This window comes from Giraffa tippelskirchi, chromosome 3 (assembly GCF_054371585.1).
Source record: "Giraffa tippelskirchi isolate mGirTip1 chromosome 3, T2T-mGirTip1v1.2.pri, whole genome shotgun sequence".
NCBI lineage: Eukaryota > Metazoa > Chordata > Mammalia > Artiodactyla > Giraffidae > Giraffa > Giraffa tippelskirchi.
Genome location: NC_137277.1, coordinates 36559312 through 36582503, shown reverse-complemented (window position 1 = coordinate 36582503; position 23192 = coordinate 36559312). Strand labels below are relative to the sequence as shown.

At 57.0% G+C, this 23192-nt stretch overlaps 1 protein-coding gene across 50 annotated transcripts in view; it reads right to left on the bottom strand.

The window, feature by feature from the left end:
- Positions 1–509: 509 nt before the first annotated feature.
- The window catches only part of MINK1 (misshapen like kinase 1), a 47644-nt gene continuing 24961 nt past the window's right edge, over positions 510–23192 (bottom strand). Inside the window, exons 2-34 of one of the 50 annotated variants that reach the window (XR_014079234.1) lie at positions 17408–17473; positions 15737–15793; positions 15518–15643; positions 13645–13755; positions 13174–13264; positions 12449–12579; positions 12074–12128; positions 11885–11963; positions 11476–11651; positions 10967–11036; positions 10403–10616; positions 8432–8548; positions 7861–7947; positions 7446–7655; positions 7105–7278; positions 6547–6807; positions 6024–6109; positions 5757–5867; positions 5499–5611; positions 5254–5342; positions 5007–5030; positions 4743–4906; positions 4244–4346; positions 4019–4156; positions 3721–3829; positions 3211–3378; positions 2961–3118; positions 2660–2794; positions 2365–2465; positions 2133–2282; positions 1889–2048; positions 1662–1801; positions 510–1356 (exon numbers count right to left, since the gene is read on the bottom strand). Coding sequence is in view for 49 of the 50 variants with exons in the window: in XM_081578916.1 (XP_081435042.1) it covers positions 1273–1356; positions 1662–1801; positions 1889–2048; positions 2133–2282; positions 2365–2465; positions 2660–2794; positions 2961–3104; positions 3211–3378; positions 3721–3829; positions 4019–4156; positions 4244–4349; positions 4743–4906; positions 5007–5030; positions 5254–5342; positions 5499–5611; positions 5757–5867; positions 6024–6109; positions 6547–6807; positions 7105–7278; positions 7446–7655; positions 7861–7947; positions 8432–8548; positions 10403–10616; positions 10967–11036; positions 11476–11651; positions 11885–11963; positions 12074–12128; positions 12449–12579; positions 13174–13264; positions 13645–13755; positions 15518–15643; positions 15737–15793; positions 17408–17473 (4047 nt within the window). In the remaining variant the exon portion in view is untranslated. Of the gene's footprint in view, positions 1357–1661; positions 1802–1888; positions 2049–2132; positions 2283–2364; positions 2466–2659; positions 2795–2960; positions 3119–3210; positions 3379–3720; positions 3830–4018; positions 4157–4243; positions 4350–4742; positions 4907–5006; positions 5031–5241; positions 5343–5498; positions 5612–5756; positions 5868–6023; positions 6110–6546; positions 6808–7104; positions 7279–7445; positions 7656–7860; positions 7948–8431; positions 8549–10402; positions 10617–10966; positions 11037–11475; positions 11652–11884; positions 11964–12073; positions 12129–12448; positions 12580–13173; positions 13265–13644; positions 13756–15517; positions 15644–15736; positions 15794–17407; positions 17474–23192 lie in introns of all 50 variants that reach the window. The other 49 variants (XM_081578916.1, XM_081578920.1, XM_081578917.1 and 46 more) reach the window with 49 other exon arrangements.

Below are 23192 nucleotides of genomic sequence, written 5' to 3'. Positions count from 1 at the left end.
CAAGGAGCCATGTGTGCGCACATGTGTGGGTCCGGCCACCTGGCTGGCATCAGAAAGAGCTGCAGATGGTGCAGGCAGGCTCCCGCATGTCAACCCTCAAGAAAGCAAGAACCACTCTCACTTCAGTCTTCCTGACCTCCCAGTTTTTCTTGGGCCCTAGTCCCATGTGATCCTCTAGCCCTGTGAGCCTCTCAGAGGCTAAACAGGAGAGACCCGTTTGCAAGACTTGCACATTGAGAGGCTTAAGCCAGGCACCTCTGGCCTGGCCAGGCTGGAGTGGGTAAGGCCAAATGGTCTCAGCTCAAGGTCCACAGGTTTAAGGCTGAGGATGCCTGGGCCTTCCCTTAGTTGTTTCTTGTAGGTTCTCTTAGCCCAGCACTGCCCATCCACCCCCTCTCCACTAAGACTCAGGCATTGCAGATTCCCACCCTTCCTCCCAGCCATGCTGGTGAGCCCTGGCTAGAACCCAGGATGATGAGAGAGAAAACAGAGTAACCTAGGGCCTGACGTGGTGGGAGCTGGTTGAATTGTCTTTATTAACAAACGAGATCTCCAAGGCCACTACATTGAGGAGGGATAGGGGCAGGGAGGGGGCGGGCTACTTGCTGCTCACACTATATACAGATGCAAGCAAGGGGGGGAGAGGGTGAGAGCTCCCTGCTCCCCCCTCCACCGGGGTAGGGCAGAGGCTAGAAGAGATGGGGGTTGGAAAGGGGTAAATGTTTTGGCTGGCGGGGTCCCCCCTCCATTCCCTGGGGTTTGGGGGGAGGGGAATCATTAAAGTGCTTTCAGAAAATGAGGAAATGGTCCCTGCCCCTGGAGTGGCTGGTGACCCCCCTAAAACCTAGGGCCCAGTGACCCCCCCCAGGGTCTGGTACATTCAAGGGGGGAGCCGGCTCCCCTGACGTGCAAATGATGGGGCCCAGGGCCCTGCCAAGTCAGCAGCAGTGGGGTATGGGGTCCAAGCCCCAAGCATTCTCCTAGTAAGTGGAGAAAGGGGGGTGGGGCTCGGCCCACTCAGTTCCTGTAAGGGGAAGTTGTGCCTCTCCCTGGAAGTTGGGACAGGCACAGTTTTGGGGAGAGAACATGTTGGGGAAGAGGATGGTCACGTGATCACAAAAGCATCAGGGGTCAGAGGTCACGTTCCCAGCAGGCTCCAGTGAATCAAACCAGTAAAAGCAAAAGCCCAGGGAGGGAAGAGAAGGGCGGCCCGGGGAGTCTGGCTGTGGGGGGTGAGCTGGTCCACAGAGGCCAGCCCAGCCCAGGGCCCCGTCACCAGTTCATGATGCAGTTACGGTTCAAGGTCATGAAGTAAACTTGGCTGCTGCCCCCGGAGCGGACCGAGGCGAAAAACACCTGGGTGGGGAGGAGAAGAAGTCACCAGGGTGAATGGGGCAGCCAAGGTGGGGGTGCCTCAGTTAACTGGGAGGAGGGAGAAACTGCAGGATTTAGTACCACAGAGTGCCCCCATTCCCCTCCAAAAGGCAGGAATAGGTGGCATGAAGGAGCCCAGACTTCTTCGAGACTGAAGGTGGGGGAAGGGCAGGCTGCCTCTCAGGAAGACCTATAACCACCCCTTCCCCCAGCTCTGCCCAGGGGCCCAGGTAGGGGTGGGGATGGGGCCCACGCTGTGCAGGAGCCTGGCGGCTTATCACTCCCACCTTGTCGTTCCGCTCGCACAAGAACTTGAGCCTCTGGGCTCGTTTGTGCATGAAGACCCCATCCAGGTGGCCCGTCTCCACAGAGCGGATCTCAATGGCTTTCTCTCCCCAGCCCATGATCTGGTTGGAGCAGATGTAGGCTGAGGGGGAAGCGGAGAGGGGCGGTAAGTGGGCTGCAGCCCGGCTGGCTCAGGGACACAGGCCAGGGTGGTGGGCCCCTCACTCACCCACAGAGGTGGGCATCTCTCCCCACTGCAGCACCACGTCCTTGATGATCCGGCCGTACGTGTTGACATAGACGCCTTCGTCCTCATAGCACAGCAGCATCTCCATGCCGTCCGTGTTGGGGAGGAAGATGATGGCGTGGGGCGTGATCTGGCTCTGGATCTGGGGAGGAGAAAGTGGGTGGGAGGCCCCGAAGCTGGGCCCAGGCTGGGGGCCCCACTCCACCCGCAGCCCTGCCAGGCTTACGTGCACAGGGATGTAGATGTCGTAGCTGTTGCCTGAGTCCACATCCACAGCGTGGAAGCCGGCGCTGGAGCCATAGATGACCTTGAGCCGCTGGCCCTCCTCCACCGTCAGGTCCACCAGCAGAGGGCGGTGCGGGAGGTCAGCAAAGGACTGTGGGGGAGAAAGGGCTCAGGGGGATGTGGGCCGAGGAGCCAGACCTTGGACCAGTGGTGGAGGTTAAGGCTTGGGTTACCTTGAAAGCCATGAATTTGTGGTAAGGTTTGGGGGCCCAGGCATACACCTCCACAGAGTTCTTCAGGGCGATGACCAGGAACTTGATGCGCTCGTATTTCACTGGGGGCAGGAAAAGGGGGGATGCAGGGGCCTCCCTGCTTGGACTGCAGCCCTTTCCCTAGGTCTGTCTACACCCCTAACTGCAGGACCCCCCACCATCTCTGGCCTTCAAGGCTTTCTCAGCCCAGGACCCCATCTCTTTCTCTCTTCTCATAAACAAACGTGCCCTGGCTGCTGTGTTGTGACCTCCTCACCCACACGGTAGTGCCCGCAGCCCTCCATGTCCCCCACAGTGGTCCAGCCTTGCTTCTTCTCTACTTCCGGGTCATTGTGCAGAATCTTGTTCCGGAGCCAGGACAGGTAATACACCCGCAGTTTGTTCCTTTTCCCTGAGGGACACAGAGCCCTTGCTGGAGGCCCAGCTTCCACCTCCCCACCATCCTGTGTGGACCCCGAGGGGTGAGGAAGTGGGGCCCCCAAATTCCAGTTCCTGTACTGGGGCAGCCCTCCACCCAGGCACTGAGCCCTCCGCCTGGCCACCGCACCGCCCCCAACCTGAGATGGTGATGAGCAAGTTGAGTCCCTCCAGCACGTCCATCTGCTGGAAGCGCCGCCGCCCAATGAGTCCGTACACCTTGCCCTGCCCGCTGCGGTCCAGCAGCATCAGCCCATTCTCTGTGCCCACCAGCAGGTTGACCCCTGCAAGAGGAGCCCTTGGGCAGATAAGAGGCAGAGCCAGGCCCTCGCCTGACTGGGAACACAGGGACACACCAGGTCCTTCTTTTCCTTCCCCACCCTGGCTTACCCCAAAGGGCCGCACAGAGGATCTCGGAATTGAACCGCTTCTTGTACTTCCGAATCTCGGGGGTTTCGCTGTGGGTCCGGGTGTTGGTGGGGTTCACATTGACCACAGAGCCTTTCCTCACATCATACTGTAACTGATCGAGCCGACTGCCCTCTCCACTCACCAGGGCTGCGGGAGGAGGAGAGGAGAGGGGAGTGGGCTGAGTCCTGTTACTCTGTCTCACTGTATCCCACACCCCAGGATACTCCAAACCAAAGAAAAAGACTAGAGAACAGACCAGGTGCCTGAAGGAGTTTAAACAGGGCCAGAAGGCCTGGCAAAGCCCTCGCTCCCTAACGCAAGACCCTGGGTCACCTCTGAGCATTCTGCCCTCCCTTGGGTCAAGGGGGGCCCCAGAAGCCCTTATTGCCTTCGTGCCAGGGCAGGTGTGGGGCACAGGGGAGGCTGTGACCACTCAGTAAAGCCTGTCATCAGAGGCCACCTGACCCCTACCCAGGCCTCCCGTCTCACCTGTAATGGGAATGGTGTCCCCACTGCCTCCGGGCTGGTAGATCCCCAGGTCCACAAACATCGTGAATGAGCTCTTGCCAGGGGCTTTTACCAGCCCACGAGATTGGTACTGTGGGGTGGGGGTGGCAGTGAGGCAAACATGCCAGACCCCTGCCCGGGCCCACCCCTCCTGTTGCACCCTGGCCAACCAGCTCCCCAGGGCTCCCCCTTGCTGACCACAGTGCCCCAGCGCCCCCAGGTCTCCTGCCCATGGCCAGTGACCTCTTCTCACCCCGTGGAGCCACCTCCACCCACTTACGTCACTGCCTCCGTCGTTCAAAGGGGGGCTTTGACCTTTGCTGCTCTCGGTGGGCGAGTGGCTGGGCTGGACCACATCTGGCAGGTTTGTGTAGCCGTTGCTGTCGGCGTGCAGCAAGCCGCGCTCCTCCTCGGGGGTCTAAAGGAACAAAGGGAAGAGGACCAGTGCTGGGGCTGAGAAGGTGCAGGGGAGGCTGGGGCAGAACGGAGGAGGAGGGGCACTCACTCGCTGGACCACCATGGTGCCACCCCCGTAGGGGGTCTGGGGCCCAGCTATCTCCTCCACGTCGTGGACCACCATGGTGCTGACGCTGTCTGTGTCTCCATCGCTGCTATGGAGAGAGGAAGGTCAGGAGGCCCTCCGGGCCCTGCCTGCCACCCAAGTGCCATCTGAGTGCCACAAGGAGATGAGAGCCGGGGCACAGGCACCTGCAGTGTCTGCTGGCACCCAGCAGCCCCCGCCCCCTGCCCTGCACTGGGGGAGCACTGGCTGTGCTGAAGAGGCGCTCATCTCGCAGGACAGTAGGGGACACTAGCCCCCAGGCCTGTATCCCGTTCTCTAGGGAAGGGTAGGAAGAACTGGCCAGCAATGACAGTTGAGGCCCCACTCGGGGGGGAAAGGGGAACTGCTTTCCCTCAAACTTGACCCAATAACCCCTCCCCCAGCACCTGTTTCTCAGGCGCTTCTGGCAGGGACATGCCCCTGCCCCAGGACGCCCCCATACCGGGCCCCAGGGGTGTCTCTGCTCCCCTCTGACGGCTCGCCGTTGCTCTCCTCCTCGTCGTCCTCGCTGCTCTCCACCTCCTCGCTGGACGACGAGTAGTCCATGGCCTTCTTGGGAGGCCGGGGGGCCTCGTCCAGGGTCCGCTCTTTCAGCAACACGAAATCCTGCAGGTGAGGAGCTGGGTGAGGCGGGGAGGCGGGGGTGCTCCCGAGGCCAGAGAAAGGCAGGCAACAGGAGGGGCTGCCCGCGGCCCTGCTCACTAACCTCGCCAATGGCTCGCTTATAGCTCTGGGAAGGGCCGCGGGGGAAGAAGGGCAGCCAGGAGGAGGCAGGAGAGAGGTTAAGAAAGGTTAGTAACTGGGAAGGGCCACCCTGTTGGCCCACAGACCCTCCAGCCTCAGACTAATGATGGCCCTGCCCCTGGTGCCCAGCTCTCTGAGGCTCCAGAGGCTCACAGTGGCCCCCAGGTCCCAGACCACGAGAAGACGGAGGGGGCCACCTGACAACTTACTGCGGGCCGGCCTGGCCGCGAGCGGTGGTCATCGGGCTTGGCTTTGTTTCCAGGGGAGAGCACAGGGGAGTTGTCCAGTTTGGAGGAAGCTAGATGTGGCAGAGTGGGGGAAAGAAGGTCACTGACCCTGGCCCAGGGGCTGGCCTCAAGCCCAGCCTGGTGCCCATGCTGCCCCTACCCAGTCCAGAGCTGCCAAAGGTGGGGTCCACCCTGAGAAGACTGCCCCCGGGGCTGGGCCCACATACCTCCCACCCGGTTCCGCTCCAGCGAGCCGGCTTGTGGGAGGTGCCCATGAGAGGCCGGCAGGACGCTGTCCGAGCGCTCCCAGCCGGGGTCGCTCCTCCTGAGGTCGGGGTTACTGTGGGAGGGGCGGAGGCAGGGTCAGGGTGACAGGGTGTCCATGCCCCGGGAGGCTGAGCTGCACCGAAGAGGGAGCCATCACCAGCGGGGGGACAGGTGGCAGAAGTGAGGGTAGCAGGGAGCAGGGGGGACAACTCCATTACCTACAGGCGTTGGGCGGGCCGGGGGGTGGAGCAGGGGGCCCTGGAGGCTTGGGGCTGCCCCGCTCTGCCCGCCTTTGCAGATAGATTTGCCAGGCGGAGTTGCTGCGAGGTCTGTGGAGGGAGCACAGGGTGCCGGGGGCGGGGGCGGGGCGGGGGCTGAGGTGACTGGGGCGGGGCTTGCCCACCCCTAAGCGGGCAACCTGGCACAATGCCCTCTGCCGCCCGCCCGGAGCCCTAGGCTGCCGCCCGCCCCCAGCCAGGCGTTACCTAGCACGGACTGCCTGTGCTGGCCGGGACCCTCCAGCCCCACTGGTGTTAAGGGCAGTGGCGATTGATGAGGTCCTCTGAGGCACCTGAGGAGGGAAGGAAGGGGTCAGGGCTCCGTGACAGCATGGCGGACACCAGGCCCCTCTTCGAGACCCTGGAAGGGGCGCCCCTTGCCTTGATGGGGAAGCAGACTTAGGTCGGGAAAGCTGATGACCTTTGTCCAAGGTTCACGAGGCGGGGAGACAGCAGAGCTGGGATCTGACCAGCAAGTCTGCCCCTGGTGCTCCCTGAATCCCCTGGGGCCTCTTCTGCTCCCACACGCACCATGGAATCACCGGGACACACTTGCATGCCAGCCCGCCCACCAGACATCAGGGTGACCCCTGTGGGATGGGCCAGGCTGGCCTCCTCACCCTTCTATTCCCTTCAGACCCCCAAGCTCGTGTTCACCTTATCCACTGACCACTCCCGCTCCAACCCCCCATTCCTCTGCCCTCTTCCAGCTCTGTGAGGCAGCCCTTACCTTTGGAGGGGCCTCATTATCAGGCCGGACCCAGGCTGGGGGATTCGGGCTGGGGCCAGGCCCTTCAGAAGTGGGGTCTGAGTTCTGCCGGATGACGGCTCCTCGGGCACTCGGCGTGGCGGTGGGTGCGGGCACGGCGGGGTCGGGGTCATGGGAGGCGGGGAAGGCAGCCAGGTTTCGGGTGGGTTGGTCCTGCAGGGACTGGGAGCGGGGTACAGGCGCTGCATATGGCTTCAGTGGGACCCGGTGTGCCACCAGGCTCTGCGGGGAGAGACCAGGGAGGGTGGGCCGCCTGCTCTGTGGCACGCCCCCACCTGGGAGCTAGGGCCTGGGCGGGGAGGAAGGGGCAGGTCAAGCCTCTGAGTTCCAACTATCCATCGAAAAGGGCTCCTGCAGCCCGAGAACAGGTAGGACAAAGAGACAGTTGCGTGCCTGTCTCTGCCCGCATGTCCTGAGGTCTGTGGCCCCTGGCTCTGGGCCTGTGCATGTGTGTGTACACACGAGCCCCCCCCCCCCCGCCATGTCTGTGTGTGAAGACAGGAACAGGGAGAGACTCACCTTGTGCGGTCCCTCCTGGGGCTCCACCGGCCTCTGCATAGGAGGAGTTTGGGAAAGGGATCCTGGGGGCCCGGGGGAGGCCTGGGGGACGGGGGGCTCAGGCCCTGTGCTGCCTGGCTTGCTCTTGGCCAAGGGAGAGTTCTGCTGTTTGTTCATCCTCGTTCTCTCTTCCACCTGTGATGCAACAGGACGCCAAGCAGGATGGCTTTTGTCCTGTTCTCCAAGTCACGTCCCGACCTCTCTAGCACCACCCAGCCGCACCGCCTGCCCTTTCCCCTCCCCGGGGCCTCCTGTGCGCGATGACTGACGGAGTCTCAGGCAGCACAGGAGACACTGAGTACCTCTCGGGCCCAGGCTGGCTTGTCAGCAGGGTTGACGCCCCGACCGTAGTGATACAGGGGCTTCCGGTCCCCGGGCAGGATCTGCTGCTGCTTCTGAAGCTGCTGCTGCTGCTGCTGCTGCAGGGACTTGAGGTAGGCGTGCTCCTGCTGCAGCTGCCTCTGCAGGCGCTCGGACTGCCGTTGCTCCTCCAGCTGCTTCCGCTTGTATTCCTGGGCCCAAGGGTAGGGAGAGAGGGCTCAGCAGGGTGAGCCCTGGAAGCCAGAGCAGGCATGCCCTTGCTCTCCTCCAACTGCCTAGAGAGATGTCTCTTCCCTTGATGCCCGGGTGACCCCTTCCCCTGAAGTGCTCCCGTCCCACTGTGGCAGAGATGCTCTGAATGCACGTCTTCCCGGGGGAAGCTGGGGACCCCATTACCAGCAGCAGGGCCTGTTCCTGGAGCAGCTGTTGCTGAAGGATCTCGAGCTGTCGCTGCTCCTCCTCTAGCCTGTGACGGATATACTCCTGGGGGGCGGGGTGGGGGGCAGAGGGCAGGGAGAGAGGGAGAGGCGGGGGGTGGGGGGCGGCAGCGGCGGCAAAGGAGTTGGAGGATGGGGTCAGCAGGGTGAGGATGAGGAGGAGGCCAAGGTGAGGGGTGGGGGAGAGTAAGAGAGAGGCCGGGGTGGGATGAGCCCCACGGAGGCAGGGAATGAGGAGGACACCGGGGCGGAGGCCCCATGAGGGAAGGTGCAGGAGGCAGGAGTCAGGGAGGGGGGCAAAGAGATGGGGAATGAAGGCACAGAGACAGGAGGAGGGCAGGGAGCCAGGGTGGGGGGTTGAAGGGTGGGAGAAAACAGAGAGAAAGAGTGAAGCTGGAAAAGATAGGAGGAATTTCAGGGGAGGGAGAGAAAGGGAAGGGAACTGGGGAGCAGGGCAGGCAGGCAGCAGGAGCAGGAGGGGAGGCCAGGGCGGGAAGGGGTGAGTCCGGTGTGCACTGGAGGCGCTGTACCTGCTCGCGCTCAGCCTGCCGCCGCTCCTCCTCTCGCCGCAGGGCCTGCATGTCCTCCAGCCGTCGCTGCTGCTCCTTCTCCTGCAGCTTCCGCTGCTCCCGCTCCCGCCGCTGTTGCTGCGGGTGAGGGGACAGGCAGCCTGAAGGACCGCACCAGACACAGAGCAGCACTGCATGTGGAAGCAGGGACCCACCTCAGCCCGCTTCTGTCCTTCCTGGGCTAGGCTCCATCTCACTGGGGATGGTGATGAGAGCGGGTGGCTTCAACTTGCTTCTACAAACCTACCTACCCTCACATGAGAGCCCACAGGGTCTTGGCTCGGGTGGACCTGCTGTCTAAATGGCTGTGGGCTTGGGATGGGAGCTGCCAAGAGGAGAGGGCCTAATTGGATAAAACCTTCCCCTATCCATTCCATCACCAAACAAACAAAACCCAGAGTCCACAACAGTGTCCCCCATGTCCCGGCTACTGGCCTCTCAAATGAACCTGGACTCTAATTGCCAAAGGGAGTGGGCTGCAGTGGTAGCCTTTAGCCACAAGAGGGCACCAGTTGCCCATGCACAGAAAAGTGACTTAGCGAGGGACCCTGGGGCAACATCAGTAGCCCAGGTCACATTCACTTAATAACTTTCACAATCTTTCTGCCAAAAAATAAAGAAATAAAGGAAGGAAAGAAAGAAAGAAAGAGCACAAGCCCTAAAGATACATCAGGCCTTCTCCAGGAAACACCTTGGTAGACACAGATTTTGGTTACTCTGCTACCTGAAAGCCATATTTATTAAGAATAATTTGTACTAGGCTCTCTTGAGCAGCCTTTCTTGAAAATTATTTTTCGTTCAATGAAGACAGGGGCCCACTTTGGGGAGTAGTACACAGGCAGTGTGGAGGCTTCCACCAATCTCCTGCTGCTTTAAAGTGAAAGTCACTCAGTCGTGTTTGACTCTTTGAGACCCCATGGACTATACAGTCCGTGGAATTCTCCAGGGCAAAATACTGGACTGGGTAGACTTTCCCTTCTCCAGGGGATCTTCCCAACCCAGGGATCGAACCCAGGTCTCCTGCATTGCGGGCAGATTCTTTACCAGCTGAGTCACAAGGGAAGCCCAAGAATACTGGAGTAGGTGGCCTATCCCTTCTCCAGCGGATCTTCCCGACCCAGGAATTGAACCAGGGTTTCCTGCATTGCAGGTGGATTCTTTACCAACTGAGCTATCAGGGAAGCCTACTGCTTAGATAACTTTTAAATTAAGCTCAGCCCTCCATGAACTTTGGATCATGTAATTGTTTCAACAAAAATCCCATCATTTAAGGCAAAATTTTAACCAATCTATAACATCTCTTCTTCCCCACAGTGCCCCCTGCAAAATAAATACCTTTACACACACAAAGTATTTTTTAAATTGGGATTTAAAAAACTGTAGCTACTTAAAAATAAGATTCTCTAGTAATTAAAATTAATTTCTCCCATCCACCTCCAATTAGTGTGCTGGACAAGCTTGTAGGAAGCAAATCTAAGCCCCAACAACCATTAAGTAAAAGGAGGGCCTTTCGAGGGATTTTATTCACCTACAAACGGGGCACCTGCTGGAGGGACAGGTGTCCAGGACAAGGAGGGGTTTAAGCAGAGACCCTCAGCCTCCCCGGGTCTGAAGGGACATGGAGCAGGCAAACCCCAGAGCTGAGGTTTACATACAGACAAGAGGAAGGGGGGACAGAGTGGCTTTTTAAAAAACTCTCTGCTCTGAAGGGACACTGAGGGTACCACCACCTACACTGGGCTGGCGGGTGCCTTAGGGGCCCCTCAGAGAGAACAGAGCCCTTCCCTGCAAGTCTGAAGGCGGGGAACTGAGAGGTTCCCCCTCGCTCCCTCTTCTTTATGTTGCCCTAAGCGCACCAGCGGTGGGACCAGGACCCGGTCAGGTCAGGCCTTTCCAGGAGGGCCCGCCCCCCGGCGTGCCCCGCCCCCCCACCTCCTCAACCCGCCGCCGTTCCTCCTTCTGCTCCTCGATGCGCCGCTGGCGCTGGTGCAGGAGGTGTTTAATGTGTGCCTCCGGGTCTCGCTGTTGCTGCTGCTGTAGCTGCTGCTGCTGCTGCTTTAAAGCCTCCGAGTTGCTCTTGTTCTCCTGCTGGAGCCGGAGGAATTCCCGGCGGAGGGTCGACTCCCCGGGCACGTTCATGATGGAGCTGGGCAAGATGGCACACAGGGGTATCGGGGTCAGAAGCCACCCTCCTCCCTGGGGGCCCTGAACAGGTGCTTCACCAAACCAGACGGGGTCGCCTCGGGTCGCTCCCAGATGACCAGAGACCTGTCCTCCCTCTGCCCCGCCTTGGGCCCGCACTCCTTCAATACCCCAGCCTGCAGCCCTGAGTTCCCTCCAGCTCCTGCATTCGTTCCATTCCATCTCAGCACACACGGCCTCCGTCCCATGGGTCCACCTGTCTGTGCCCACCACCCCCAGGCTGAGTTCCCAAGCCAAGGGCCACTGTTGTCCCTCGGACGGTGACGGTCCCCCACCCCCGCCTGCCAGGCCCACCTTGGCTCTCCTTCCTCTCCGTGGCTGTCGTCCTCCTCTTCGCTGCCGCTGTACTCATACTCCGTCTCCTCTGCAGGGGGGAGATCACTGCTGTTTCTTCACCCAGTGCCCCAGACCCCACCCTGGGCTAGGGAAGGAAACCTTAGATGGGGATTACCAGTAAGGTCTGTCTGGATGGCACGCCTCCTTGGAGCAATGCGGGTGACGGCGGGTCCCACGTTTGGGCCTTGACAGAGATGGGGATAGGACCCCACCTCTGTCCTATGGGTGGGTGGGCGGGATATGGGTGGGAGGTGTCCGCGCATTCACACATGCGCATAAGCAGTTCTAGACCTCCCCACATAAGGTGAAAAAAACCCTCTGGGGTTGGAAGTTAGGGAAAGGAGATCTCCTTGGACAGGGAGAGCTGGGCCTGGAAGGGGGCCTAAGGGGAAGCCAGGGCTGGTGAAGAGGAGTAGGGGCGGCGGATGTGTGTTCCAGACCCGCCACCTTCCTCCACACCCACTGACCTTTCTCGCCTCGCTTCTTCCGGGATCTGTCGATGTGGTCCTTGAGCTGGATGCGGACCTGCCGCTCAGTGGGCTGGTCGCGGATGAACGGGAACTTGAGCAGCTGCTCGGTGGGTGGGCGGCTCAGATAAGCCTTGATGAGACACGTGTCAATGAAGTCAATGAACTTCTTAGACCTGGAGACGATGAGGGCTCATGTCGGAAAGGAGGTGGTTCCAGGAAGAAGGGGGGACTCCTTCATCCAAAAGTCACCGACTTTGCTCCTATCTCCCCTTGTCCCCCACACCAGGGCCGACCCCCCCGCCCCGTCCCCTCTTCTGCAGTGCAGACCCAGGCCTGGGGGTAGCGGGTAAGGCGGAGGCCTTGTGTGTGGGGGGCCCTTGCTAAACGCCAGTCCCCAGAGACCTACCATTTCTTGGACTTCAGCCTGGGCGGGGGGTTCCGGGGGATGAGGAAGAGGGCTCGCATGGGATGCATGTCACACAGAGCTGGGACACAGGAGAGGCGCCGTCAGCGGGCCTCGCTGGCCTCCCGTGACCCCACCGCCTCCCTACAGCTCCTTCTGGGCCCTCCCTGTGCTCCCAAACCCTGCACTTACGGGGGGCTCCCTCTGCCATCTCGATGGCTGTGATTCCTAGAGACCAAATGTCACTCTGCGGAGGCATGAGAAGAGGGACAGGTGAACACTGCTGACCACTCACTCCCCTTTCCCACTATTCCCAGCCTCTCCTCTCCGGGTTGCTTCCTGGTCCATACCCTTCCTGAGGCCCCTCTACTCCAACCCTCACTGTCCTCCAGCTCCCCCACCCTCTCCATCCATACTTTCCTGGCCACAAACCCTTCCCCAGCCTCTCACTGCTACCACAACCCTGGGCCTTCATTTCGTTCCCCGACCTGCTCAAGCTCCCAATATTTTCAACCTGCCCGTTACCCCCATCTTACTTCCTACCCTTGGCTGCCTCCCCGCCCGTACCCTGTAATCGTAGGTGGCATCAGGGTTCTCATCACAGGCAATGACCTCGGGGGCCATCCAGTAGGGGGTCCCGATGAACGTGTTCCGCCTGCCCACAGTGCGGTCCAGCTGTGCGCTCACCCCGAAATCCACTGGGAGGGCAGAGGCAGAGGCCATGACAGAACGCTGCACCTGCGCGGTCCTCTGGGCTGTCCTGTGTGAGCCCCACCCGGCCACCTCTTCACCCCATCAACATCCATCCCAAAGGCCCTGACCTAGTCTTCCTGTGTCTGGGGGAGAAACCAGGGTGAAAGGACCAAGGAACAGCATTCCAGGCAGAAGGGGCCAAACAAGCCTATCTTCCCAGAGGGGCCAGCACAGCACCCGGACACACCAGGGGGCACACAAAAAGCTTCTCCAGCGGTTTTCAGCAGAAAAGCCAAAGTGAAAGTCACTCAGTCGAGTCCGACACTTTGTGACCCCATGGACTACAGTCCATGGAATTCTCTAGGCCAGAATACTGGAGTGGGTAGCCTTTCCCTTCTCCAGGGGATCTTCCCAACCCAGGGATCGAACTCAGGCCTCCCGCATTGCAGGCAGATTCTTTACCAGCTAAGCCACAAGGGAAGCCAGCAGAAGGCAGGGAGCAAATCCCTCAACCCGTAGACAGGTGGGCTTGAGCCACTAGAGGGAATGAACAAACGGGTCCCCAACTCGGTGCTGGAGGTTAGAAAGCGTCAGCATACCTAGCTTGACCTCAGCATTCTCTGTCAGCAGCACGTTCTGCCCCTTGATGTCTCGGTGGATCACCTTGTGGGCGTGGAGATGGGCCAGACCCTGGGGCAGGAGAGGGGGAAGTAGTCTTGGTGTTAGAGGACAAGGATGTGAGTTGAGGGGCGGGGGAGGCACTGGGCTGGGTTGGGCTGGGGGAGTTGTTCCTCTCCACCTGGGAGCCAGGAGCCCAGGTAAAGGCTCAGCTTTGGGGGGGAGTGTCCTCAGACTGGAGGCTCTGGAGGATCTAGCTGCAGGGTCCCAAGGAGAAAGGGCAGCACTGGGAAACAGAGGTGCTGGGTCCCTCTGAGGGTTCTCCACCTGTACCCGCATCAGGCCATCTGCTCCTTCAAGGGGGCACAGTTCCAGCTCCTTCCCTGTGAGTGCAGGGAAGGCCTGCTTCCAGTGAGATGGGAGGAGGAGGCAGGGAAGGACCTGGCGCTCACCCGGAGAATCTCCCTGCAGATGTAGGCTATACAGTCCTCCTTCAGGGCGTTCCCTTTCGTGTTCTTCACCAAGTCCGTTACAGAACCAGCACCACAGAACTCCATCACCAGCTATGGTCCCAGGGAGGCACCGGAGGGAAAAGTATCTGTCAGGCAAGGCCTCCTTCCCCTGCCGGGCCCCTGGGGGAGGACTGGAGTCTTTGGGTCAGAACTGGTATGAGCTGGAGAGCAGGGGCCATGAGACCCCTAGTAAAAGCCACAGAACTTGATGAGATTAGGAGAGAAAGGGGAAAGGGACACAGTTGGGAGACACAGGGCAGGTGGGCTGAGGGAAGTGACGGTCTGGGTCCAGAGGAGGAGCCCAGAGAATCCCTGAACTTGCAGACAGAATGATGTGGGTTTGTGCATTTTCCCTGGGGAAGGGGCCAAAGCTTCCATCAGATCCTCATTGGGACCCATAAAGCCCAAATAGTGAAGAACCACTGCTCCGGAGCAGGGGTCCAGCAATCTATGGCCAAGAGGCTGAGCATGGTTTTTACATTTTTAAATGGCTGAAATAAAAATCAAAGGAAGAATCACATGAAATTCACATCTTAGCATCTTAAATAAAGCTCTTTGGGAGTCCAGGGACATTCCTGTGTTCATCTCTGCATTGTCTATGGCTGAGCTGAGTAGTTGTTAGAAGCTTATGACCCGCAGAGCCCCAAATATTTACTGTCTGGCCCTTCAAAGGAAAAGCTGGTCAACCCCTGACAGAGAGACAGGAAAGGGGCTCAGAGTCAGCAAGCCCCCGGGTCTGCTAGAGAGACAAGACAGAGCCCAGGAGCTACCAGAGGGCTGCAGAAGGGAACCTGAGGCTTCAGCACAAAGTCTGTAAACAGGCCAGGCCGAGGCTGGGAGGTGAGAACAACTCCGGCTGGCCGGCACCTCTAGGGACCCAGAGCAGAGGCCAAACAAATCCTGAGGGATCAGTATGCCCGTCCAAATATTTTCACTGTATGTTTCCCACCTCTAGGGACCCAGAGCAGAGGCCAAACAAATCCCGAGGGATCAGTATGCCCATCCAAATATTTTCACTGTATGCTTCCCATCTCTAGGGACCCAGAGCAGAGACCAAACAAATCCTGGGGGATCAGTACGCCCGTCCAAATGTTTTCATTGTATGTTTCCTACAAGCTGCATCCAATGCAAAAAAAAAAAAAAAAAGGCGGCCTGAGGTACATATATTTGCATGTGCCAAAGAGGTAATTTGCACATCTGGGGCACCCCTCCCACAGCTGGAGGAGAGGATGGGGTCCACAAGGGGGTGCTGGGTCACTAGCACTCAGCTTCTAGCCCTTAATAATCTCCCATTACACACAGCTGGTTACCTTTCTCTACATGTGTCTCTTCCCACCCAAAAAAGACTAAGTGCCTTGGAGGGAGGGACCACAACTCATGATTTTCTGCGCAGGGTACACAGGGGGCGCTCAGTAAGTACTTGTCTAGCAACTGTTGGGAGGGGGACCTGGTCTGAGCGCCAGGCCCCAGCCATGGCTGTGTTCCCTGCTGCCCTCTCCTCCGGGCTGGGCTGGGCTGAGCCCCAAAAAGGGTGAGGCCGGGGAATTAGCGGGCAACAGTGCCCAGGCCGGGAAAGGCGATGACTCTTAGGAATGTTCTGGGCCTGGAGGGAATTTGGGGGAGGCCCCAAAGAGCTAAGCGGGCTGTGGCCGAGTAATTGGAGAGTAATCGTCCTGAGAGGCTTGTGCGTTGCTGGGAGGGGCCCGAGTCTTGTCAACACCCACACATATTTGACGTGCTGCTTTCCCAGGAGCTGTGCTCAGAGGCAGGAGAACAGATGCACTAACTGGGGCAGGCTAGGGGCGCTCCTCACCCAGAGCTGGTCATCATTCCCTGGGGGGCTCTTCTTGATGAAGGCCCCGTAGTAGGTGGCGATGTTGCGGTGGTGAGAGTATTTTTTCAACATGTTGATCTCCTGTTTGATCTCTTCCTCCTCATCCTACGTGAATGGGGGGAGGTGAATCCTGAGAGTCCCCCCACCAAGCCCCCTTCTCAACACTCCGACCACCCCCCCGCCCTACACGCGTCTTACCTCCGTGACGTCCATGACTTTGATGGCAGCCAGCTGCCCAGTCTTGACATGTCGACCCTGCAGGATGGAGAGCCAGGCATGGGGGGGTCAGGTCTGCACTTGGGAGGGGCTTAATTCTGGGAGAGGCCACAATTTTTGGCTGCTTTCTATCTTAGAAAATGCCCCTGGCTAGACACCTCAGTTTATGAGTCGGTTGTAGGAAAATCACCGCGCCTGGATTCCAAGTGCTAAGCTGGATAAAGACGAAGGGTCTCCTCTCCTGAAACACTCAAGAGGGATGAGGGAGAGACACTTGTGCTTTGCTTCAGCCTCTCTGGCTTAGACAGCCTTGTCTGAAAGTTAGAGCAGGGAGTGAAGGCTCCCTCTCCATCCTCAGATGGAGCGGCATGGAGCTGGGAGAGGCAGCTGGGGGAGGAGGGCTTTGCCTCTCCAGCATCTTCTATGCAAGACAGACTGCCTGGGTCCTCTCCTGATTCACCTCTCTGGACAGAAGTCTTTCCCAGAATCACCCCCACCCCCACCCCAGACACAGACACAGGGCTTTTTATTACTGTTAACAGGAGAGAGTAGACAGGGCTGAGATTTTAAGGAACTTGGAGAAACACAGGAGGGCTGACTGCCGTGTGGATACCCCACCACCAGTGCTCATGGGAAGAAACTTCTTCTAGAGTGTGTCCCTGTCATTCCCCCTCTGCCCCCCTCATCCTTCCAAAATTCCTAACAGGAGTCGTCTCAGGCTCCAGTAGGAAGGCCCAAGGCTTCCCGGGGAGGAGAAAGGTGTGTAGGGGGGACTGCCAGCCCAGGGATTATTTTTATCCCCAGCAGTTTTCCAGAGAAGCAGTAGAACAGCAACGACTAGAGATGGCGTGACTGGGGTGGCGGGCGCACCTGTCTTCCAAAGCTGACAGAGAAGAAGGGTAAGAGACAGGTGGGTAGTCCCAGTGACCCAGGAAACCCTGGCCCCTGAGACACAGGAGACTAGTGAAGAGGCCGAGCACCATATCTAGAGCCGAAGCAGCCAGGTGTGTGCTTGGGGCCAGCATCCACCTTGAGTACCTCTCTGCTGAGAATGCCTCCCCCGTGGAGTGTGACTGGTGGTTAGACCACGTGAAGGGCCAGACTGGCCAGGCCAAAAGCCACAGCCCGTGGTCGAGGAAATGTCACTGCTGTGGAGGCGGGGGAGGGAGGCAGCCTCAAAAGCAGAAGGCCTAACTCTGGTCCCAGTCCTGCTGCAGGCCAGTCAGGGGAGCTGAAGAAAGTGGGTTCCCCTCTGCTGAGGGTGCCCCTTCTACGTCTCACCAACCCTGAGTCCTGGGTCTCCTATGGACTCAGGAGAAGCCAAACCTGTACTTCTGAGCTCAGTCACACATGTTCCCATACCCTTCCCATTGCCCTCCGCGTCCCCGTTCTTCACCCCACCCAGCTCCAAACTGTTCCTGCCACACCCAGGGCTGGTTCTAAGCTCAGAGGCAGTGGCCGGTAAAGACACCCACCTCTCGCTGCTTCCTTTCCTCCTGACTTTATCCCTTTTCTCTCCCTCCCTGGGCCCCCTCCTTTCCCAGGGCCCCCAGCCCCTGTAATCCCTCCAGCCCCTGTCAAATCTCCAGACAGTGGCCCACTCCAGAGAGGCCCATGGGAGAGGGCCCCCTCTCGCCACACCCAGAGCTTCACCTTGTACACCTGTCCGTAGGTGCCATTGCCGACCACCTCTACCAGCTCGAAGATGCCTGCAGGGTCCTGAGGGGGCAGGGGGAGAGAAACAATGAGGTATCAGCACTTCAGAACAGGAACACGAGCTAGAGGTGGGGATGGCTGTTCGACCAGGAGTTGAGAGGGAACATGACTGTGTTAACAAGGCTGCTGGGATCTGACGGAGAGCTGCCCTCTTCTGGGACTGGGTCAGAGTCCATGTTTGGGGAGGGGAAAGCCAGAAGAAGGGAAGAGAAAACAGGAGGCAGAGCCCTGCTGGCTATTTAGACAGGTTGCTGCTTTCAAACTCAGTGACGACCTCTGAAAGCCTGTGGCCTCATCTTCAGAGGGGGGACACCTGAGTACCCACCTCTGGGCTAGTGGCAACTTCAAATGGGGCAATACCCACAAAATGCTTATTAAGTCGGTACCTGGCCACAGGCGTGTGTGCAGTGAAAGTAAAGGCAGGGATGAGGAAAGCTAGGAGGAGCCGGAGCCCGAGAGCCACCCTTCTCCCCTTTCCCAGTCCTGAGCCCAGGGCTCCCAGCATTTGGTGGGGTAGAGGGATCTGGAGCGGGGAGAGGGGATGGAGAGCAGGGAGAGGCGGTGCAAAGGGAGAACTTTCAGTTCCCCTAGTTTGGAGCCAAGTGGTACCAGGAGAGGAGGGGTGAGGGCCCACAGGGCTCAGACAAACGCCATGGCCTGCTGGGCTGAGCAGCACAGCTGCAGGGAGGCCACCTGCACCCTCTGGCAGGGCTCCTTTCTGAGAGAGAGGGATTGGGAGGTGGGGTTGCAGGCCAAGGCCAGCCCGAGGCGCCTGGAGTCACAGGCAGGCTCTCCCCAACCTGCAGGATGGAGGCGAGGCACATGCCACTCAGGAAACAAACTCCCCCGGCCGACACCCATGCCTCCTTGCCGACAATCCTCAAAGTATAGCATATAAAGCTCCTTTCTCTCTGATCTTTGAAAATCAAGATAGGGTTTTTGTAAAAACAACCAAAGAAACTCCCAAAACCAAACAAACCAAAAGAACACCTCCTCCTTCACCCACTGCAGCAAGGGGATGTGGAAGGTAACCTGGCGGGCTGGAGACCAGGGAGACCCCAGCCTCAGGAACATCCTGGGAGGATCGGAAGTGCGGCCCTGGCTCCCGGACATCCTCGTCAGAGCCCGTGCCTCCACATGCCGTAACTGTGCACCAACTTGTCTGTAAATCCTGGAAGGAAGGGACTGAATCCTCCCTGCTTACTTGCCTGTCCAGCACCTAGCCCAGGGCTTTGCAAGCAGCAGCCTGAAAGAACATTCCAGAACTGGCCGGATTTGCAGGAACCTTGACAGAAGCTGCAGAGGGACTCCTTCCACCTGCTCTGAAGGGGCCTGGGCTGGCCAGACCAAGAATTTCCCGGTTCTATGTTCAATTACTTAGCTCCAACTTAAGTTACTCAACAACACAAAACAGGTCTAAAATCAGGTCTAAAAATCTGCAGGCCCCACAGGAAAGGGAGAGGGGCTGACAAGAGGTCTGCTTGAACCTGAGAGCTGCAAGGGACCAAGAAGAAGTTATCTTGTCCACCTGCAAGTCTAGACTCAGAGGCTTGAAGGGAACTCACTTCCCTAAAAAGTCTCTCCCAAAGAATGGCCTCATCCATCCTGGGGCCTCTAAACTCGAACCATTGGGAAGTCCTTTTTTCCATCTTAATTCTTTCTGAGATGGATAGAGACAGGAGAAAGGACACATGGACTTGATTTTCTGATGTTCCTAATCTAAGAGGGGGGTACGAGCGGCCTGGCAGAGTCACAATTACACAGCATCATCACCTCAGATCAACACAAACAGAGGTTGTAACCTGAGCCCCCAGTCTCTCTCCTTATACTCTGTTTGGGAGGCACCGAGGGATGAAAGGACAGCCTGTGAGGTCAGACACTCACGTTCAGACATGGATTTAATGGCCTCAAGCCTGTTTCCTGACCCCCGGCCAGGCTGACCACACTTACTTTAAAGGGTTATTCTGAGAATTAAGTTGAGACTGTGTGTGTGACACAGGAGTCCTGGTCCAAAACATCCTCCAGGGAACATGCTCCACGGAGGCCTAGCCCCACTCTGCTTCTCAACGACAGCACCACCCTCACCCAAGCCCCAACTTGGCAGCATCCTCTCCCCAGTTCCTTCTCCTTTCAAGATGCCCGCGTGTCTCCTCTCCATTCCCGAAGCTTCTACTCCAGGCCCATCCCTCCACCCCCTCCTCCTGGAGCGCCTGCCTCCCCACCCTGCCTTCTGCTTCTCCCTGCCTTCCTGAGTTTGCTCCTCTGCCCAGAAGGGAGTCCAAACACCTCAGTCAGATACTTAAAGTTGCCCCATCATCAGACAACAGCTAAATACTGCCTGAGTAAGTGTCTACATCGGCCCTGCCCTGGGCCCTAATCTGGGGAAATCTGCCAGGTGACTTTGTCTTCTTGCATTTATCCATTAAATATTTATCTGACTATGTGACAAGTTCTCAGTGAGGCACAATGGGGACCTCAGCCGTGCTGTATGACAACCACGGACAGCCCCTCAAGGGCCATGTGATCTTACAGAGAGGCCAAGCACCCCAGTGTGGACACGTGGACACCTGGCGGTTACGCGCCATGGGAGCAATGGAAGGCACTCCAGTCTGGAGTAGACAAAAGAGCACTGGAGAGTGATTTCTAGGGGGACATAGCTATGTGTCCCTGAGCAAGTATTTAACTGTCCAGGGCCTCGTCTTCCTCATACAGCTAAGAGGAAGCTGGACTGGGTAATAAGCCAGCTCTGCGGTTTCAGGGGACAGAATTTGACTCAGGGTGGGAATCTCAGGCAGGCTCCCTGGAAGAGGTGGTGTCTGAATGGTGACAAGAACTGAAGAGCAGGGAAGGCCAGGCCCTGCTGAGGGACAGCAGCTTGGGTTTGGATGTTAAGTTTGAGATGTTTGGGGATGCACGGAAGTCAATGTCTACCAGGCAGCTAGAAACAAGGGTCTGAGGAGAAAGATTTAAAGACCGTTTGTGAGTGTGGGAAATGGTATTCAGGGTGGCTGCACAGGGAATGAGGACTAGAAGGGCCAAGGCCAGCCCCTGAGGAAGGCCCACGTGCTGCACACGGGCGAGCAGAGGAACAGACACCAGAGGGGAGGTGGTCGGAGGGGACTGAGAAAAGCGTCACTGGCCTTAGCACCAAGGGCCCCACTGGGCATCCCCATGCAGACTGTAGTGGTGAGAGCAGATTGCGGGGGCTGGGGGGAGGTGGGGTGATGAGGAAGTGAAGGCTCTGGGGGCAGCACCCTCGACGGAGAAGTCCAACTTGGAGAGGAAGGGGAAAAGCAGATGACGGCTAGAGGAGGGAGCAAGGTCAGACAAGAGGGTTTTCAAAATAGGGAAGATCTTAAATACTTAAGGGAAGAAGACTAAAAAGTGACTGCTGATGCCTGACAACTTGTTGTTTAATGATATACATGGGTGCATGTGTATCTATTTGTACGTAAACTGCATCAGTGGATTACAGCACTGATCAAATACAACAGTGCCATACTCAAGGATTCAGAATGCCCAGAAATACATAATAACACAGTTCAATATGATTTAATGCATTGATCTGGCTTCAGATGTGGGCCCTTCACATATCTGCCTGTCTGCATGCATGGCCACCCTCTTCTATGGCCATCTAGAAGGGTCATCCCCAGAGAGAAGTACTCTGCTCCTGGGAAGCCACCAGGCGGTTCTGGCCTGCCCGCCTGCACAAGTGCACATCTCTGGAGCCTCCTCCAGCTTTTTGCCTTGTTGCTCAGACTCTTCTCAGTAGCCTGGTTCTTGTCCAGCCAGCTGCTGGCAGGTGGAAAGGGATGGGGTCAAGGGTACAGGTAACTAATGAAGGAGGGTGAGAGAAGGACAGGAAGAGATGAGACGTGAAGAGTCACTGCTCTGTCGAGATTAAAGACAAAGGAAGATGGGGGAGCTCCAGTGACTCTGACTTAAGTGATGACGTCGGAGGGAAGATCATTTGCTAAGCGGGAGTCTGGGGCCTGAATAAAGTTGGAAAAGCTTGGGAACAGATGCTAGACAGGGTGCTTTAGGATATGTGAGAATCCCAGATCCTGCTCCAGAGATTCCGATTTAGCACCGCAGGTCTGGGGTGAGGAGGGGAATCTGTATGTTTAACAGATCCCCTGGGTGATTCCAATGTGAAGGTCAGTGGCCCCTTTCGGAGAGGCTGTGCTGCTTTGAGGAGTTACTAACAGGCGAAAGGAAGCATCAGGGATCTGAAAGGAGGCATAGTGGTGGAGAGCTACTGCTTTCCTACAAGGGCGCCACAGCACCCCCATCTGCACTGACTCAGCTCATGCCCCTTTTATCTATGTCAGGGGCCAACCCCGCCAAAAGATGACCTCTCCTGTCAGCCAAGTCAAATCCCAAGTGGTGGTGGTGTTTTTTTTTTGTGTGTGTGTTTTTCCCGGAAATCACTAGCCATTCTAGCCCTCCACAAGCTATCCAACCCATGAATTTCAACCTCAACTTCACACACTGATCTCATCTATTAAACTCACTAACAGCTTCAACAAGGTTGCAGGATACAAGATCAATATATGAAAACCGACTCTTATTTCTGTATACTACAGTTAATGATCCAGAAAGGAAATTCAGAAAACAATTCCACTTACAAGAGTATCAGAAAGAATAAATCAAACCAAAGAAGTGTGAGACATGTACGCTGAAAACTGTAAAACACTGTTCAAAGAAATGAAAGAAGACCTAAGTAAATGGAAAAACATCTTGCATTTATGGATCAGGAGATTTAGTACTATTAAGATCCACACTTTAGTGTACTTTTATCAAAAACCCAAGTGGTTTTGGGGGGCAGAAATTGACAAGTTTAGCCTAAAAGTCATATGAAAATGCAAAGGATCCAAGAGACAAGATGTCTTTAAAAGGAAGAATGAAGTTAGAGGACTTGCACTTCTTAACTTGAAAACTTACTACAAAGCTACAGCAATCAGGACCACGTGATACTGGCACATGGCAGACATATAGATCAATAGACTGGAATTGAGAATCCAAAAATAAACTCATCAATTTGTGGTCGTCGGACACGACTGGGCGAACTCACTTTCACTTTCATGCATTGGAGAAGGAAATGGCAACCCACTCCAGTGTTCTTGCCTGGAGAATCCCAGGGATGGGGGAGCCTGGTGGGCTGTCGTCTATGGGGTCGCACAGAGTCAGACACGACTGAAGCGACTTAGCAGCAGCAGCAGATTTTCAACAAGGGTACCAAGATCATTCAACAGTCTTTTCAACAAACTGGATATCCATATTTAAAAGAATGAATTTGGACCCTTAGGTCATACCACACACAAAAAATTAACCCAAAATGGATCATGGTTCTAAAAAGGTAAGAGCTAAAACAATAAAAAATCAAAAAACAACACAGGAGTAAGTCTTCATGATCTTGGATCAGGGAATGGTCTCTTACGTATGATACTGAAAGCATAAGTAACAAAAGACCAAAAAAAAGGTAAATTGGACTTCATCAAAGCCTAAAACTGTGTGTTTCACAGAACAGCATCAAGAAGGTGAAAAGACAACCCACAGGATTGGAAAAAACATCTGCAAATTATATATCATAGATAAGGGACATGTAGATAAAGGATATGTACCTGATAAGGGACTTGTATATAGAATACTAAAAAAAACTTGAGAATAAAATAACTCCACAATAAAAAGGCAAATAATTTCAAAATGGGCAAAGTATCTG